Raw genomic sequence first — 15,233 nt, forward strand, 5'->3', positions numbered from 1 at the left:
GCCTCATCAAAGAATGTCCATCTTAAATCCTTGTTGAGTTTGTTCTGTATTTGCACTACTGGGAATTGACCAGGGAGCACTGAGCTAGATGTCTAGCCCTAGTTTTGAGATAGGGCTTGGCTAAGTGGAGCAGGCTGGCCTTCAACTTGCCATCCTCCTGCCTCAGTCTCAGAAGCAGCTGGGATTACAGGTGTGCGCCACCATACTCACCTTGATTTGATCATCACTTATTACTGTCACAGTTACACCTAAAACTTTAAATTGTTGTTGAGATGTGCTGATCCTGAGTGACCACAAGCGTGCTATCTTCCTTCTCAAAGCCACCTATGCTGTCAGCCTTTACAACATGTTTCTCTCAGTGACGGCCAGCAGCCTACCACGTTGGTGGCCTGTTGGGCTGTCCTGTCATCTGACTGCTTCCTTCCTATTTCCACCCGTGCCCTGGAGTGGAGCTCACCAGACAGGTGAATGGCACTGGGTAACTGGGGCAGCATCATTAACTTCTCCATGTCCTCCAGAAACATGTTCATTTGGAGTATCTGACTTCTTCGTACGTCAGCATTTCTATGCTTTTCTTTATTGTGAAAACTAAAGAGTATACTCTCTTAGTAGGAACATCGACATTAAACCCTCCTTTGCTTGCAAGGAAGAGGCCTGGGAAGGTAGAGATTGCTCCCTGGTGCTGGGAGGCTGAGCCTCAGGCCCCACCCTGGAGCCGGCCCAAGCCCAGCTGTCCCTGGAGTCCCATGTGTCACTGCCAAGCACAGTCTGGAAGCTAAACTGCCACGTTCACACGCTCCCCTTTATGTTCCCCAAACAGTTGTTATTAATTTAGAGGAGACTGAGGTTTAAAAATCAACCAACACTTTCCACTTAAATAACTTACGTATACATTTTCCTCCCCAAACTGTTTAGCTGGAATTAGTGATTATCTGTAAGCTGACCCCAGGCCCACCCCAGGTCTGTGCTGGATGTGCCGGCCTTTTGGCAGCAGCTTCACTCACAGCGTGCTGTGGTGAGGGCGCCTGTGCTGACAGCAGCTCCCCGATGGGCTGCTTTCTTCATATTTGTGCATGTCCTTGTCCCCACACAACCTCCTTTGGTGGTGCTAACCTGGTTCCATGCAGTGGCTATTTGTGGTCCAGAAACACTCTGTTACCCATGTCCCAGCTCAGTCAAGTCTTGGGCTGACTGTCCTTTTGGGAGGGTTGTAGAGGCTCCTGGGGTGTGGCCATGGTGGGGCTCCCAATGATGTAAGCCTCACCCCTAGGTTGCCATCTCTACGTCGGGCTCTGTGAGAGGACAGAAGAGATGGTCTGAGGCTGACCTAGGACCTGGGAACTCACAGTGGAGTCACCTCCAGCCTCTGTTCTCACTAGAGCAGCCAGACTTGTAGCAAGCTGAGACCACTGGGCCACTGGGCCACATATCAAGTGTAAATGCGCATCTTCTTTTCCAATGCCTATGAAGCCAGCTTTGTCTTTTCCACTGAACAGTAAACAGGCTGACACTGACGTGGCACTGTATCTAGGGTGTCAAACCTAGAAACTTCTAAAGTTGAACAGTTTCTTTGTTACAACATTCATGGTTGGAAAACTGTACGTATCTCACCACAGAGCTGACTCTGATCAAAGTGTATGCTTTCCCTTACGGTGTGAGCCAAGTGTCTCCACCACAGTTCAGGTACCTGGGCAGGGAGGGGTCCTGATACTTGGGTGGACTGGAAGGGTAGACAGGCAAGGGGCATCCCCTGTGGCAGGGTGGCAGCCCAAGAGCCTTAGTTCACAAGGCTTTGACAACAGAGGCCAGACCTCTCTTACAAGTCTCCACTGTGGAGTGCAGCAGACCTCAGCTTAGAAGCTTTTGACCCCTCCAGCCTGAGAGATGACCCAATGAGGAGCTGTCCCAGGCAGGAGATGGAGAAGAGGAAGCCAGATGAGACTGGTGCTTACATGGGATGTTAGCCTTGGGGACAGTAATGGCTGTAGAGGCCCCCTAGCAGTGGAAAAGCCCGGACTAGGTGGGCATATGTGTGGTGACAGATGAAGGCAGGAGGCAGAGTAAGATAGAGAAGGTGAAACCAGTGTGTGGTATGTATGACTCAGCTCCTACAGGGCTTCTCCCCGATTTTCAGCCAGTTCCCCAAAAAAAGTCCCTGTGCTGTCAGCCTCGCTCTCTCAGTGGCTCTGACTGTGGTCATTTCTTCTTCATACAGGACAAATACCCAGACATAGTACACCTCCCAGAAGGGTCCTGTTCCCACTGCTTGGGGATCTGCAGTGCTCGCCACCCAGGGTGAGTCGTAAAGCAACAGGAACTAAACAGATCCTAAGGAGGGCTACAGATAGTCACTGGAGCAGTCCGGGGCATCTCAGCAGACACCTGCAGGAGTGACAGACCAGACTCCACTCTCCCTTAGAGCGGAGGGGGAAGTCTGCTGGGAGCATGCAAGGGCCACCAGCTGCAGTAACAGTTCCACTGTGGCTCCTTCAGAAACCTGCGAGGGACCCTGGGAGAAGGCAGTGTGTGGGAGGGCAGAAGCTGGGGTGAGCAGTGGCGCTCCCAAGGAAGCCAAAGATGGAGACCACAGCTCGACTCCCTTCAGCCTCACTTCCCCAGCTCTGCCCAGAGCCACTCTCGTGCCTCCTGTGCACAGGCAGTGCCTGCTGGTCCATGCACTTTGGAACCTTAAGCAGACTTCCAGGCCCTGCCTGTCCTGTGGCCGCATTCATTTTCTGGCTGTATTCCTCACTCCTGGTCCTTCTCACACACAGGCTTCTCTTGGGCTGTTACCCACGAGATGACATTCCTGAGCTATGGTATAGGCATGTGTATAGCTTTGTCAGAGCCAGATTATTTTCGAAGTAGGTTATCTTTTGACAATCCCAGCACTGGGCTTACCCAGGTCCTGCTTCTGGTTCCATCTGTCCTGTGTTTACCTCCACAACAGTGGGTAGCAGTTATTAGGAGCAGCGAGCCCAGTGCGGACAGGTAGGGACCACACGCCAACAGTACTGCTGACTGAATTCTGACTGAGCTATAGCACCACCACCACTACCCCCGCGGGGATGGGATCTCACTAAGTTACTAAATTGCCCATGCTGGGCTTGAATTTGACTCCTGCATCAGTCTCCCTAGTAGCTGGGATTGAAGGTGTGTGCCACCACCGGCATTAGTCTTTTAACCAAGTTTCAAAAACCCTTTATTTGTGTCCCCATTCAGGTTTGAACTGGTGATTGTTTGGAGGATACAAATAGATGAAGAAGGGAAGGTTTTACCAAAGCTGGATCTTCTCACAAAAATTCCTCAGCGAGGTAGGTCCTCTGGGCATGGAAGACCTTCCCAGCACTCTTCTCTGTATGCCCAACTAAGCTACCTGTTTATGTTTCATCTGATTTTACCTGAGAAGAATCAACAGTTGAAAATCTTGCTGATCAATACTTTGCATATCAGTTTTCAAAATATTTATCAATAAATCATTCACAAAGCATATGAGAGGAAATCCCTAACCCTAGGCCTCACAGGCTGAGAGCAAGAGGGAGCCATCTTTCTCCTGGAACCCCAGGTGAAGCCCTTCCAAGCCCCAGCTGCTCCAGCACCTCCTCTGCTGTATGGCTGACTGGGAGGGCAGGGGTTGGTGCTACCAGAGATTTTACCTGGTCTATGCTTGCTTCACAGCCTTACAGCTGGACAAGAATGGAGTCATAGAAAATGCTCCTCTGAGCTTCCGGACCCTGCTAGGAGTGCTTGGAATTGAAGCTGCTGTTGAAAGCCTGATAAGATTGCTCCATGCAAGGAATGAGTAGCTCCCAAAGGGTGGACGTGAGGATAAGAGGCGTACAAGAGCAGTCCGCCTTAATCTTTTCCATGTAGAAGCCACACTCTCAAGAAATGCCTCCTGTGTATTTCAGCATATTAGACTCGATGTGAAAAGCACAGCTATTTAATGTCCAATAAAAGTGACAGCTACAAAATGTCAGCAATGACACGGATAGGTTGTTTTTGTAAGGTAAGTTTAACATTTGAGTGGCTACTGGCCCTTGGATAGGTACAGAGGAGCTGGACCAGCCCCTCCACCATACGTAGTCACACTGATAGGTCACACAGGCCAGCAGAGAGGGACCCCACCTGGCTCCTGCTCCGGGCCTCTTGGAGGCAGGCATGTGTGCAGCTCCATGTCTTGACAATGCCACAAACGTCCAGCCGCTGCTTTCTTTTTTTTCATTTATTTGGTACAGGGTCTTGCTACACATCTCAGGCTTATAGTGATCCTCTTCAGTCTCCCCAGTGCTGGGATTATAGGTGTGCAACACCCTGCCCAGACTTTGTCACCAGCTGAACGCGCCCCAGGGGTGGGGCCAGCACAGCATGTGGGACCAGGGCTCGAACCCTGATCCCTGTGCTTGCCAAAGCAGGTGCTTAGTCCACTGAGCTATCTCACTGGCCCTTAGCTGCTGCTTTCAAGTAGCCTTGATAAACTGAGGGTGCAGTAGCCTCTCATAGCATTATGGGGCCAGTGGGAGTCCTCTCACCAGGGGCACCCAGTAGAAGGTCTGCAGGAACTATGATGCCCAGGGATGCCTTTCCAGGATGGTGCTAGCCAGAGACTCCACGACACCTTCCATACAGATACCCCCCGCCAGGCCCCAGACCAGGCTCCAGTCAAAGCTGACCCAAGCAAGTAAGACCATCCCACCCCAGACTGACCCCAAACAATGCTGACAGTCCACTCCCTCCCTCCACAAGATGTGAGTTTCACATATAGCTCAGGAGGAGCCTCCAAGTCCCAATCCTAATACACACAACACGGAGAGGAGTATGGCAATTCTGTCCAAATGCCTAAGTTTTGGGTTTTGGGGGATTTTGTTTTTTGGTGTAGTACCTGGTATTGAACCCAGATGGCACTAAGCTATATCCCTGTCCCCTTTCATTATTCTGAGACAAGGTCTTGCTAAACTGCCCAGACTAGTCTTAAATTTGTGATTCTCCTGCCTCAGCCTTCCAGGGTGCTAGGACGACAGGCATGCACCACCACATCTCAGTGCATAATTGTCTTTCTGTATCTCTGAAGATAGAATAAACTTAGAAATATTGACAATTCAAAATAAATTCTAAAAGTTGTCTTGATTCAATCAAACAAGTATAATTTTCAAGTTATCACAAAATTTCCCACAAAAATTTACAATCAGCAAAATATTTTCCTCATTTTTCATGTAGCATTTTCATACAATTTCATGGTTTCATTAATATGTTACAATAAACCTTCATTAGTCCCTCAAAATGATGATATAAATAGTCTGTACAGCCTACCATAGAATAAAAAATGAAGCCAAGATTCCCAATGATTTCATAGCAGCCGGTCACACTTTTGGTGACCCCTACAAGAACCCTCTCCATACAAGCTGGGGGCTTTGTATCTTCAAGAATCAGGGACTCCTGCAACCCCCAAGGGGACAGTGGAGCCCCAAGCCCTCATATCTTTTGCACTCAGACAACCCAAGGGTGAAATGTGGCAGAGGAAGGGAACCCTGACCTCCACCACTGGGGATACTGGAGTGCTCGGACAACTGGGCTGTCTGCACACCCACCCCAGCAACTCAGCGAAGCATAGCTCTGCTTCCAGCTTCGACAGCAGCAATTTCAGGTAGGAAAGAACGCCTCATCTCCCCCTAGAGTTAAAAATAAAATCATAAAGCAAAAACAAAGTCAATGCTCGCATGAGTGGTGTCCATCCTGACCTGAGTCTTGTGCTCCCCACTGACCTTTCAGAGAACCACGGGCTTCGGCACCTCCACAGGGACCCTGAGTCTACACCACTCAGAATCAACATCTGCATTAACCCCTGGTCACTCAGCAGCGGAGGGATCCACCAAAGCCCGTGGTGATTTGTGGCTTGCACTGAAAAGGTTACCAGTAACAGCTGGGAAAGTTCCAGTAGTATCCATGCTTTCTCAAAAGTCCAAACTATAAGATGTTCATGACATTTCAAGTTTTCTATATAAGAAGTCTGGTAGTAGGAGATCCAAACCTTGTGTCTTATAATAAGGCTTTTCGCATTAGAGAGTTAGACACAAGCCCTGGTTGGAAGGAAGAACTACCCAGGATGTCGTCCCAGGGCTTAACAGACACTTCCTTTTAAGAACATGAGTGGCTTCCTGGGACGTGGCACTCACGTCCTACATTCCTTGTCCTGGAAGATGCTTCTAGTGCTCTTCAGTTTCACGTCTCCAGAGGCAGTCTCACCTCAACAAGGGTTTAAACCAAAACATTCACAGCCAAAAGTCATCCAACACACTAGAAAATAGTTCTATCATTCAGCTTTCACATTCAAGTTTCAAAGACACTGCAGGGGTAAAATTAGACCTTATGGAGAACTAATGTGCAATCCTCACTCTCCTTGAACCGAGTCGACATGACAGTGTCGTCTTTGGCATGCACAGTCTTTGCGTAATAGTTGACTATCTTGGCATCCAGTTTGTACTGGTGAGGGATGCTTTCATACGGCTTGAGGTCCAGGTCCAGCACAGACACAGAGAAAGCAAGCCGGGACCTCGAGGAGGGGACGACGAGCCTCCGATCAGAGCTGCAAGGCAGAAAGTAATTTCAGAACACAGACCTTCCATTCCCTCACAGCAGCTCACAAAAAGCACACAGTCTGCATCTGTCAGCACGCACACGCACACACGCACATAGCCTCTGCCAGGCCTCTGCCTCCTGTGACGTGTGCCAGCACTGCTCTGTGTCACCCGTGGAGTTGCGGGGCTGTGTGATGGAAAAGCCATTATGTGGAATGTGAGAACAGTATTCCCCACAGCCCAGTGGGCTAAACAAAATGTTGGAAAAGTCACTTTTCCTGAGCCAAGGATTACAAAACCTAAGAAAAAGTAAAAAGGAGATCTGGCTCTCCGACAGCCAAGTGAGTAAATGTTGAGAACAGACCTCTCTTTATGTGCCTTTCCCATGTCTGCTGAGAAATGCAAGATCTCATGTGTTTCACATCTGGACAGAGATCTGATTTCATATTTTAGTCTCCAACCATGTCTTTGGTTCTTTGTATTTCGTTTCTCGGGGCTTAGCTTTGTAGCCTTTATAAACATCAGAACTGTCATGTGCTTATAACGAACTAGGAACACTTGTACGTAAAAATACTTCCACAGTAACTCAGAATTGGTGCGGAGAGATTCTGTGTAGCTTGCCTGGCTCAGCACACAGCATTCCAATTGAGTGGTTAAGAGAATTATAAACTCAGTTTAGCCCAAAAAGTGTTCTGGGGTTCTGGCTTTTCCATGCTTACTACTGTTCTAGATTTGGAAATCACTAAAAACAAAATAATATGCTATTTTCAAAGACCTGCTTTGGAAGACAGCCTGCTCTGAGGATGATAATCAAGGGCCGGATTCTAATTTAATTCCTGCTCCAGAATCCTGTTTATAGGAAAAACTGAACTGTCATAGCTGAGCAACTAACTCAGTTGCTAGAATCATTGCCATCTCCTAAACAGAGAACAGCAAATCAGTCATGCGCAAATTAATGCCTTGAGTCTTGCTTTGGAAGCTGGAAGGGTGTGGCCTGTAGTTTATCCTTGCCCGCCCTAGTTTCTAAGAGAACTGCTGTGCCCCAAGGCACCATGCAGTCTGATGCCTGAAATTCAGGCCCAGCACACCTGGCTGGGACAGCTCATCTACCCAGACCAGTATGAGAGCTACAGATCTCATAGGACACCTCTGTTTCTCAGGCATAAGCAGCACCCAACATGACACCTAAGTCAAGAAAGGATCATCTGAGCAGGGCCTAGAGAGGCTGACCATCTGGGTGACCCAACCAGAAGCTTCAAGTGACTCACAGTTAATGGCCAGCAGGCGCTAGCCCCTGCCACCAAGATGCTCATCTGCCCCTCAGTGTCCCCAAGGCTAGAAGCTCCCAGAGGCACACAACTCTCCTGTCACAGACACGTGTCCCTCTGGGGACTAAAAGGACTTCTGGCTGCAGGGGAGCTGCCCTCATCCGGACAGCTATTCTCTGGGGCACTGACCACAGGGAAGTTGGCCAGGGACGCAGGCAGAGAAGCCAAGGCTTCAGCTGCTGCCCACACTATCTTGAAGCAGACAAGAGCAGCAGCAGCAGGATGAGTGGACGGAGCCATGCGCAGCGCTCCCTGTGGTCCCCAAATCCCAAACCGTCTATACTAATGGGAAGGCAAGCTTCAGACCTTGGCTATGACACAGAAATGGCAGAGCTAGCAAAGCTTTTCACTCAAGGTGATGTTTAAAATACTCAACCTATTGGGAGCTATAAAAGGTTAAGGATCTAAATTTCACCTCAGCTTTAGTGTATTTCTCACAGATGTAAATATGCTCAAAGACAAACCTCACCCTCGGTCTACCTCTGAGTGCCATGGCTAGACCAAGTGTTCAGTGCAGCCAAGAAGCACATGGCCTGAGGGCAGCCATTGAGGCTGGAGAAGGTCCCCTGCCCTGATGATCCCCGCACAGATGCACAAGGGCAGCAGTGGGGGAGCCTTCAAGAATCTGTTTGCTCCCACCCAACTGTGCTCCTTTAGAGCCTCTTCAGAACCTCAGAAACTCAGAGCAAGAGTTTGGGATCTCCCACCAGCCTTCCAACTTGGTCACAGAATTCTAAACATCTGTATACCTAACTTTCCCTAAATCTAAGATTTTAACAACACAAAACTTAGATATTTTAAAACTAAAATAGGCTTAAATTAAGTATATGAAACATTTAAAGACTGAATCCACTGTATGCCTTATTTTTTTTTTTAACCTCCTTTCCTTAAATATAATTCATGCTTTTAAACAGTGCTGGAGGGCTGGGGAATAGCTCAGCTCAGTGGCCTAAGCACCTGCCTGGCAAGCGCAAAGACCTGAGTTCAATCCCTGGTACCGTATGCCATGCGGCCCCTGAGCCCCAGGGGCACCATGCTAGCCCCGAAACTGGGTGTGGTGGCACATGCCTGTAATTCCAGCACCGAGGATGCTGAGACAGGAGGATCACTGTGAGTGTGAACTGCATAGCAAGACCCTGAACCAAATAAATAAAAAGATAAAAAGAAAAAAAATTAACAGTGCTGGGATGGAAGCCAGGGCCTGGGACAGGCTAGGCTGGTGTCCTTCACTGAGCTATGGCCCAACTCTATTGGTATATTTTTTATTGCACCATGAAAGTACCTCCTGAACTTGGTGAAAGAGCTCATGATGAACTCTTAAACAGAACATACTGTTATAAATTTAATAGCACATAGCTGCATCATAACTCAACCATTTCCTTATTTTGCACATGAAGATTGTTTGCTAATTTTTAAGTCAAAATCATAAAACAGGACACCATTCCACATAGCATTTGGGTCTGTAAGAATTCTGTGAGACTTCCCTGAAGTGTTCCTCCTCAGTCACGCCAGAGGAAACCAGGGTGGGTGTCACCAGGTACCCTTTCTCCCCCTACCTCCTTACTAGATTCACTAAGGCAGGAAAGGTAGACAGGCTTGGAAGCCTGAGTCTCTATCCCATGTTTTTAGGATACACCCAAAACAGCCTCCCTTTATCCCTGTGGAGAAGATTGCAGACACTCGTGCCTGCACTCCCAGCCTGAGCCCTGCATAGGGTATGGAACTGGACATGGCCCCCTTTCCTTGCTCGCAACAGCTGACTGTTCAAGGCAGTTGGTCCACATGTGAGCTAGATGCTGGTGTACAGCTCTCCAGTGACACCACTGTCACCATGCACTGGCAGACAGCAGATCTAGAGGAAGTGCATGCTTGTCTTCCTTTGGGGCCTGCCCACATGGAGCCTCTGACCTGGCTTTCCCACAGTTGCCTGAGTCCCTGCACTCACATGCCAGACTCCCAGCTGCATCGTCAGCCATCCCTGTGGGTCTCTCACCTACCAGGCAGCTCACCCAGAGGGCTTCTCCCAGCTAAGCCCTAGCAGTCTTTCCTTAGGCAAAACTAAGGAAAATACCCTTCCTGTGCTTCAGTCATGCCCTATAACTGTTCTCGGGGTTTCATGTCCGAGAGGGAACAATTCTATGCCTGTCAGGAACAGAACTGCTGGAAACTGTTTAGCCAAAAGCATCAGAAAATCAGGTGGTTGGCAGCCAGTGGGCAAGGTCGTCATGACCCAGGAACACATCAGAGAAACAGCAATCAGGTCCCGAGTGTGCTGTCCGACAGTGGCAGACACAAGCTGAATACACTGTCTACCTGGTCACAAGGAGGAGCTGATCAGGCTCACCTGTGCCTCAAAGGTGGCACAGGGCTGAAAGCATAGAGACATCCTGGACAGAGGCTAGAAAGGCGCTGTAACTCAGAAGAGGCAGAGCACTGAATGTGCTTTTCAAGGCTTTTAAATGATGGTGACAGTTCTGAAGTCATCACACCCCACTGGCCTGGCAGAAGACTATGACAAAGCCTATAGCAGCCCATAGCACTGCGGAGCTTGGGGCCTGGCCTGGGCCTGGGTTACTTTGAGTGGAATTTGCTAGATTATCCACACTGCTCTCACACCCTTAGAGTATTTTCTTACAAAATGAGAATTTCACTTTAATAGGAAAGTTGTCTTTAGTTATCTTCCAGAAATGTCTTTGAATTATAAGCCGCTACAGAGTGAGAGTTGGAAAGCCCTGATACCAACAAGCCAAGGATGCAGTGGGCCTGTCAGGGGTCCCTAAATATGGGGAACCTGCACCCTCTTCCACCATGAAAGCCTTTAGATGATGGACAAGGGCCACGCAAGCCTCACCTGGCGTCCTGCAGACACGGGGAGAGCGCGATCATGATGGAGCAGTCCTTGGCAGTCATGGCCACGCGGTACTGCTGCACCTGCAGGGAGGGAGACGTCAGCTCAGCCCCGTGGCTCCCCAGCCTCCTTGCTAGCCATTCCTTCCCAATCCCTGGAGCCAGCCTGCCGGGCAGGAGCAGAGAAGCTAAAGGGGAATACACTTGGGGTGGGGGCACACTGTTTCCAGGCTGAGGAAGCTCACCCAGCAGGGGGAACACACAGCGCCTGGCCTTGTACACTATCCAGTTGTAAAGAAATCCATCATTTTATGTTTTGACACACCCAGTCAAAAACAATGAGCCAGGCATGGTGATGCAGGCCTGTAATCCCAGCACTCAGGAGGCTAAGGCAGGAGGATCAAGGCCACCCTCGTGAGACCCTGTCTCAACCCACCCTACTTTCAATAAAGCAAAAAGCTCTATGTAAAAAAAGTATAAAATATGTAGCATGTCTTTGGTACACTACAAGCCTATCTAAAACACAAAACCAGCCATAAAAGATAAATTTAAAAACCTAAAAGCTAAAGAGATAAATGACACAGTCCTAATCCAAAATTTAAAGGCAAGTGAAAGACTGGGAGAAAATATGCACAACATGAAATAATATCACTGTGGAGACCAACTAAAGTGCTAGAGATCAATATGGACAATAACTAATGACCAAAGAAGTGGAACAAACAAACTTGGGAGAAGAAAATTACACACACACACACACACACACACACACACGTTTTACCTATCTGTAGAGCAGAAAACATTTCATGCCTGAATTTCCATTTCCTTGATTTGTAGTAAGAGATTAAATACACACACATATATATAATGTTACATAATACATATATGGAACTTGATGTACGTGCGTGTGTGTATGAGAGAGAGGGTGGAGGAGAGAGGGAGGGGAGGCTAGATTTCAACCTTGAGTAATGTTCAGCTAGATAAATGGGGCCAACTCAGTTGTTGAAGCCAACTTAAAAAGCTGGGTGAACGAGCAAAAAATATTTGTGTGAAGACAGAACTAACAAAACAGGGAAAGCCAAGGCATTGATTCAGGTCTGCTTTTCTAGAAGGGCAGCAGCCCTGAAGGGCCAGCTGCTAGATGAGCGTAGCCACCTTGGGCTGTGGGGGCTGTGGAGGAGTGACCACTGTGAACCCCTCTGCGGACTCCAAGTGCTGCTCCTTTTCAGATTCAGTATGATCAGGGCATAGCACATCTATAATCCAAGCACTCTAGGACGCTGAGGCAGAATCACAAATTCAAGCCCAGCCTGGGCATAACAAATTAGCAAGAACATAGCTCTACAAATAATAAAAAGGGCTGGGATGTAGCTCAATACAAAGGCCCTGGGTTCAATTCCCAATACAGAAACAACACAAAAAGATGAAATGTGAGCCAGAGTCTACAGGGCCTCTGGGAACTATAGCTCTACTTGAAGACATGACTGATCCTGGATTAAAACAAATTCAACTTGCTAGAGTTCCTCAGCCTCTGGCAGAACCAGACCTACAATTCTCACTGGAAAAAGATATGATCCTAAGCTTCACATTGTTTCTAAAATAATTGTGCTAATACGATTCCTGGCACGCAAAAATATGCAGGCACAAGAAGAAAGGATGAGATGAACAAACCCAGCAAGCCAGTAAGAAAACACAACAGAGGAGGGGTACATGTGAATCTCTGTACTTTCCACTCACTTTCACTGAAAACATGTTTAAAAAACAAAAACAACAAAACCACCTATTTTAAAAGAAGGGGAGGCAGGAGGGAGATGGGGAGAGAGAAAATAAGCTGCAACTGGGAGAAAAATCTGTAACTGTCAAAAGCAGCGGTCACACAGGACTTCCAGCTGTTGGATATAGCAGACACATGCTGTTCTGCTCAAGGAATCCAAAGCAAAACAACTTCAGAGGAGAACTGGAAACTATAAAAATAATGCATGTAAAAATTCTAGATCTAAAAAATGCAAAAATCAATATTAAGAATTCAACAGACAGTTTTAATGGAAAATTAGAAAAAGTGAAGAGACCGTGACATGCGGGTTAGGTCAGCATGATCTCAACTAATGCAACAGGACTGACAGACACCACGTACTCCTCCTAAACAGCAATCTCTTCGCAGAGTGTTCAGCTGAGGTCACAGAGAAGGAACAGTGATTCCTGCCAGACGACCATGGCTGGGAATCAGCCGGGAGCAGAGGAGCAACTCCCGCGCTGGTGTCAGGGAGCTCCCACTGCTTTTCTTTCTTACACGAAGGAAGGAAGGAAGGAAGGAAGGAAGGAAGGAAGGAAGGAAGGAAGGAAAAAAGGAAGGAAAGAAAGAAAGAAAAAGAAAAAGGAAAGAAGATAATGACAGAGAAAGAAAGAAAGAAAGAAAGAAAGAAAGAAAGAAAGAAAGAAAGAAAAGAAAGAAACAAAGAAACAAAGAAAGAAACAAAGGCAGGAGAAAGAAAGAAATCTTTTGCATCAATAATCAGAATTTACACATCACTCTGCCTTCAGAGTTAAAATGCAAATAAACGTCCCTGGTTTGATTCCCGGTACAAAAGAAAAAAAAAAGGAAATGGCATCAAGGAAGGGTAACACTGTTGCCAACCTAGTTACCCAAAAGATGAGCTAAGCATGAAAAAGTTGTAACTTAGGGCAGGGAACCAAGCACAGGTAAGAAAATGAAAAAAAGAGAAAGCTGAAGAAAATGCCAAATTGGAAGACAGATCAAAAGAAAATATCCAGGATGAAGCCTGAAAGGAAAAGTACCAGATAATACAGAAGACAAGACAATGCGTCGTCTACTGTGTGTAACAAGTCCAGGAGAGGAAATGAGTGCCCACAAAACGTGACAAAGGCCAAATTTTCTCTGAAGACATCAAGCCACAGATTCAAGAAAAGCTCCCCCAGGGCTGGTGAGAGAGCTCAGCGGACTAAGCACCTGCTCAGGCAAGCCCAGGGACTGGGTTCGATCCCTGGAACACATGCTGCTCCAGCCCTGCCCCTGGCGCTGAGCCAGCCACTGAGACCAGGCACAGTGGCACACACCTGTAATCCCAGCGACAGGAGGATCACTCTGAGTCTGATCTGCCTAGTGAGACCCTGCACCAAATACATAAAAAAAGGATCCCCCCAAATCACTTACACATATTACTAAACAAAAAGAATTTGCTGCGAGCAGACTACACCTAAAAAGAACATTAGAAGGTGTTCTTCAGACAAAACCAAAATGATCCTCATCTACACTCAGTCACAGGGAGGGACGGCGGGTAAGCACGAAGGGCAGGCCCCAGTGCTGAAGGCTTCTTGGGCTTAAGGCCGCAGACCCCTCAAGCGGCCTAGCAGCTGCCACGCTGAGAGGCTCGAGTAGGGGGGGATTCATTTATTTACTTATTTTGTCTTTTTGCAACAAATTAAATGTTAATACTGCTATAATAATTAAGAAACCACTAAAAAAGTAAAAGCCTTTATAACTTCCAAGTGAACAGAATATGGACAGAGAACGATAAAAAAGGACCACCCTGACAGGTAAGATTATAAAATAGTTGTTAAAAATTTAAAATCTAATGAAAAGACAAAATGCCAGAATGGATTAAAAAGAAAAAACCCAACTACATGCCACATTTAAATGCAAAGACACACAGCTTAAAAACTGAAAGGACAGACAAAGACAAACAGTGCAAACATTAAGCAGAGGAATCAAAAGAAGGCTAATAACAGACAAAAGACACAAAAGTAAAAAGTGCTACCAGAAATGAAAGATAGTCAAATGATAAATGACACCTGAAAATGAAAAATCAAGTCACCAAGAAGATGCAGCAATTCTAACTCTATGGCACCTAACAAGATAATCTCAAAACAAGAGACAAGTCTGTAATTATTATGAAAAGTTTCAAACATCCTTCATCTGGGACAAGCAGGCAGTAAAATCGTTAAGACAACAAACAATCTCAACACAATTAATTTGACCTAATGGGCAGACATAGAGTACCACAACTAACAAGCAGAAATTTCAGAATCCACAATTTCAAGCATATACAGAAGAGTTTTTTAAAAGTCAACAAATTTCAAAGGACCATATAGAATATGCACACTGCTATCCCATCTTATTTATTTATTTATTTACTTATTTTGTCTTTTTGCAACAAATTAAATATTAAGAAATCAAGCTGGCCTTGAGCTCACTTTGTAGCCCAAGCTGGTCTCGAACTCACAACGATCCTTCTGCCTCAGCCTCCCAAGAGCTGGGATTACAGGCATGTGCCACCGTGCCTAGCACTGCTATGCAATTTTAAATCAATAGTAAAAGATGAGAATGAGAACAATAAAAGAGATAAGAATCAGTTAGCAAGTGTTTGCTAATTGATTTCTCTACAAATATTTCTATGGGTCAAAGAAGAAAATAATAGCCAAGAGTACATTTTACTTATTTATTTCTTCAGCACCAGGGATCAAACTT

The 15,233-nt window shown here is 46.8% G+C and overlaps 2 protein-coding genes across 4 annotated transcripts in view; one reads left to right on the plus strand and one right to left on the minus strand.

Annotated features, from left to right (window-relative positions):
* The first annotated feature begins 1,953 nt into the window (after positions 1-1,953).
* On the plus strand, positions 1,954-4,176 carry Cenpp (centromere protein P). Its single transcript, XM_023707797.1, has 3 exons — positions 1,954-2,295; positions 3,223-3,314; positions 3,679-4,176. Exons 1-3 carry the CDS (start codon positions 2,093-2,095, stop codon positions 3,804-3,806), a joined length of 423 nt encoding a protein of 140 aa, XP_023563565.1. The 5' UTR covers positions 1,954-2,092; the 3' UTR covers positions 3,807-4,176.
* Positions 4,177-5,025: 849 nt separating this feature from the next.
* Positions 5,026-15,233, minus strand: part of Ippk (inositol-pentakisphosphate 2-kinase) — a 54,070-nt gene continuing 43,862 nt past the window's right edge. For 2 of the 3 annotated variants that reach the window (XM_023707799.1, XM_023707798.1), the window contains 2 exons: positions 10,755-10,834; positions 5,026-6,583 (listed from right to left, as the gene is read on the minus strand). In XM_023707799.1, the coding sequence (XP_023563567.1) occupies positions 6,358-6,583; positions 10,755-10,834 (306 nt within the window). In that variant the 3' untranslated portion in view covers positions 5,026-6,357. The remainder of the gene's footprint in view (positions 6,584-10,754; positions 10,835-15,233) is intronic. The other variant, XM_004647553.2, reaches the window with a different exon arrangement.

The sequence above is a fragment of the Octodon degus genome, unplaced genomic scaffold, assembly GCF_000260255.1.
Source record: "Octodon degus isolate 3935 unplaced genomic scaffold, OctDeg1.0 scaffold00312, whole genome shotgun sequence".
Lineage (NCBI taxonomy): Eukaryota > Metazoa > Chordata > Mammalia > Rodentia > Octodontidae > Octodon > Octodon degus.